The 2,732-nt window shown below is 58.6% G+C and overlaps 1 protein-coding gene across 1 annotated transcript; it reads left to right on the forward strand.

The window, feature by feature from the left end:
• Positions 1-540: 540 nt before the first annotated feature.
• Positions 541-1,738, forward strand: LOC127307881 (heat stress transcription factor C-2a). Its single transcript, XM_051338653.2, has 2 exons — positions 541-865; positions 947-1,738. The coding sequence occupies exons 1-2, from the start codon at positions 632-634 to the stop codon at positions 1,592-1,594; spliced, it is 882 nt and encodes a 293-aa protein (XP_051194613.1). The 5' UTR covers positions 541-631; the 3' UTR covers positions 1,595-1,738.
• The last annotated feature ends 994 nt before the right edge of the window (positions 1,739-2,732 follow it).

Consider the following 2,732-nt stretch of genomic DNA (forward strand, 5'->3'; position numbering starts at 1 on the left):
CTGCAGGAGATCTGGGTCCATACAGTATTTTACTCGTCGTATATTTTCCTTACCCAAGAAGGAAGATCCACGTACAGCCAGGAGCGAGTGCAAGTGATTCAAAAAAAAAAAAAGGAGCGAGTGCAAGGTGTCATGGCATGGCAGACCCACAAATCGCACCCTACCCCAGCCATCGGCCCATCGCCCTTCCCCGAGGCAACCAAAGAAGAAACCACTGCAATAAACTGAGCAATCCGACAGCGAGATCCCCCTTCCCTGATTTCTCGCCCTGGCATCATCGCCAAAATCAACGATCCGATTTCGTCCCCCACCCATACGTCGAAGGGAAAGGGCAAAGGGGAAAGTGAAATTGATCCGAAAGCGTCCAGGGGGAGCCGCGCGCTTTTCATGTCGACTCGGCGGCTAGGGACGCTACAAAATCATGTGGCCGGAGGGCGCGCCACGGTAGGCTGCCGGGAGCGGACACGCGTCCGCACTTACTTGGCACCTGTCCCGTCCGCCCTCCGCCGCCCGGACTCGTATATAGCTCGCCTGCGCACGCATCCTCCAGTTCCTATCCACCCTCGCTTTCCCCTCCCAGCTGCTGCCACAGATAGCAATCCCCACCCACGCACCAGTACCTTTCTAGTAGATGATGAGCGGCGGCGGCGTGGATTCCGGGAGCGGCGGTCCGGCCGGCGTGGCGCCGTTCGTGGCCAAGACGTACCGGATGGTGGACGACCCGAGCACGGACGGCGTCATCGCCTGGGGCAGGGGCAGCAACAGCTTCGTCGTCGCCGACCCCTTCGTCTTCTCCCAGACCCTGCTCCCCGCCCACTTCAAGCACTCCAACTTCTCCAGCTTCGTCAGGCAGCTCAACACATACGTAAGTGCGCTCTATCGAATTTGCTCTAGCGAACTCGAGTCGAGTACTGAAGCTGATCTGTATTGCGCTTTGATTCTACAGGGATTCCGGAAGGTCGATCCGGACAGGTGGGAGTTCGCCCACGTGTCCTTCCTGCGCGGGCAGACGCACCTGCTGCGCCAGATCGTGCGGCGGAGCGGCAGCAGCGGCAAGCGCAAGGACGAGCTCGGCGCCGCCGGCACCGCGGAGGACGACGAGGACGGCAGCAGCGCCACGATGGTGGCCATGGAGGTGGTCCGGCTCAGACAGGAGCAGAAGGCCATCGAGGACCGCGTGGCGGTCATGTGGCGCCGCGTGCAGGAGACGGAGCGCAGGCCCAAGCAGATGCTCGCCTTCCTCCTCAAGGTCGTCGGCGACCCCGACGTGCTGCGCCGCCTCGTCGGCAACACCGCCACCGGCTCGGGCGGCAGCCCCCGAGGCCACGACGGCGGCCGGGACGAGGCCGGCGCGGAGGTCAAGAGGCCGCGGCTGCTCCTCGACCAGCAGCAGCAGATCGGCAGGAAGACGCCCGTCGACGGCGGCGCCGGGAACGGGCTGTTCTACGACGTCAGCCACGACGCGTACGTGCCGGAGCCCAGCGTCGACTTCACCGGCTTCTACACCGGCGGCGACGGCTTCAGCGACGTGCAGCTCGACGGCGGGGACCCGCCGCAGTACGCGTTCCCCGTGGATAGCAGCAGCGGCTACTGAATGACTCACTGTGCAAAACCGCGAACGCGAACCGCTTTGGTTGGTTCGGCCGGCTGGCGCGGCCGGGCTTCGCCCACCGATTTGTGTACGTATTTTGTGGCGAATTGCCCGACGGCTCGGCCGTCCCGAACCGCTCTCTGTAAACAAAGGAAATGCTAGGTTAGGCTAGTGTACCCAGGCAGGCAGGCTGCTGCTACCAGTACCAGCCAGGTTCTTCCTTTCCTTTCGGTGTGCGCAACTGGATTGTGGGGCATCCGGATATACAGGCGCGCGCTTAATAAGTTGTTGTAAAATGAGAAACATTGCTCGGCCACCGTTTCTTCTTCTATGTGTACACAGCAGATGCGTGCGTACACTGACCATCACTCGTTTCTCAGACACACCAAGAAGAGTAATGTCCCACACCAAGGCGTACTACTTCCCATGCTGAACGAAATTCAGTTTGGCCCAGTGGAGCCTGGTCCGTTGGAAACTGTGCAAAAACGTAGTTTCCACTTCGTTTGGTATTCTGGGTTGGGGAGAATTTTTGGGCTGGGTGTTTGGTCGTGGCGGCGTCTTGCACGTCACGACTGCCATGTGAGGACCCAACAATGTGGCACTGAAAACCAACAAAATCTTCACGCATTTTCGTTTGCAACGGGCCTGACCCCGAAGAAACTACCGATTCAGGCGTAGCTGTGGAGTCTGGCCCGAAGCCCTTTTTGACTGCTTTAAGGTCCGTGCTGTGCAGGCAATTTTGGGTCATGTGGTTTGGTTGCCCACGAAAAAAGAAATCTTTCTCAGCCCATACAATTTACCAACTTCCACGCGGGCTACCAAACACGCCCTTTCTGAATCAAATTTGTTTCTCTCCGGCTTCAAGCCAAACTGTCTTTAAGAGAATCTCACTCATCCCCACTGTCTATTTTTTGCCAGCGGAACAAATTTCTCCCACTCACCTCCCATGAGTCGAAAATTCGCTGGATAGGCTTAACTGCGATCCCAAGCTGAAACCAACGCGATGGGGTAACTTGGGGCTCCCGTAAAAAGGAAAAACACGGGACATCGTCGAACCACGCGGGAAGTCTGGTGGGCTTTGGTGGGCTTCGATATTTTTTTGTGTGAAAGGGCTTCGATTGTTGGGGAGCAAACCATTCAC

This window comes from Lolium perenne, chromosome 6 (genome assembly GCF_019359855.2).
Source record: "Lolium perenne isolate Kyuss_39 chromosome 6, Kyuss_2.0, whole genome shotgun sequence".
Classification (NCBI taxonomy): domain Eukaryota; kingdom Viridiplantae; phylum Streptophyta; class Magnoliopsida; order Poales; family Poaceae; genus Lolium; species Lolium perenne.

Excerpts from the sequence above, each read along its gene's own strand:
- LOC127307881 (XM_051338653.2), top strand. The coding sequence starts at position 632 with ATGATGAGCGGCGGCGGCGTGGATTCCGGGAGCGGCGGTCCGGCCGGC. Across the intron at positions 866-946 it reads TCAGGCAGCTCAACACATAC|GGATTCCGGAAGGTCGATCC; the intron begins GTAAGTGCGCTC and ends TTGATTCTACAG.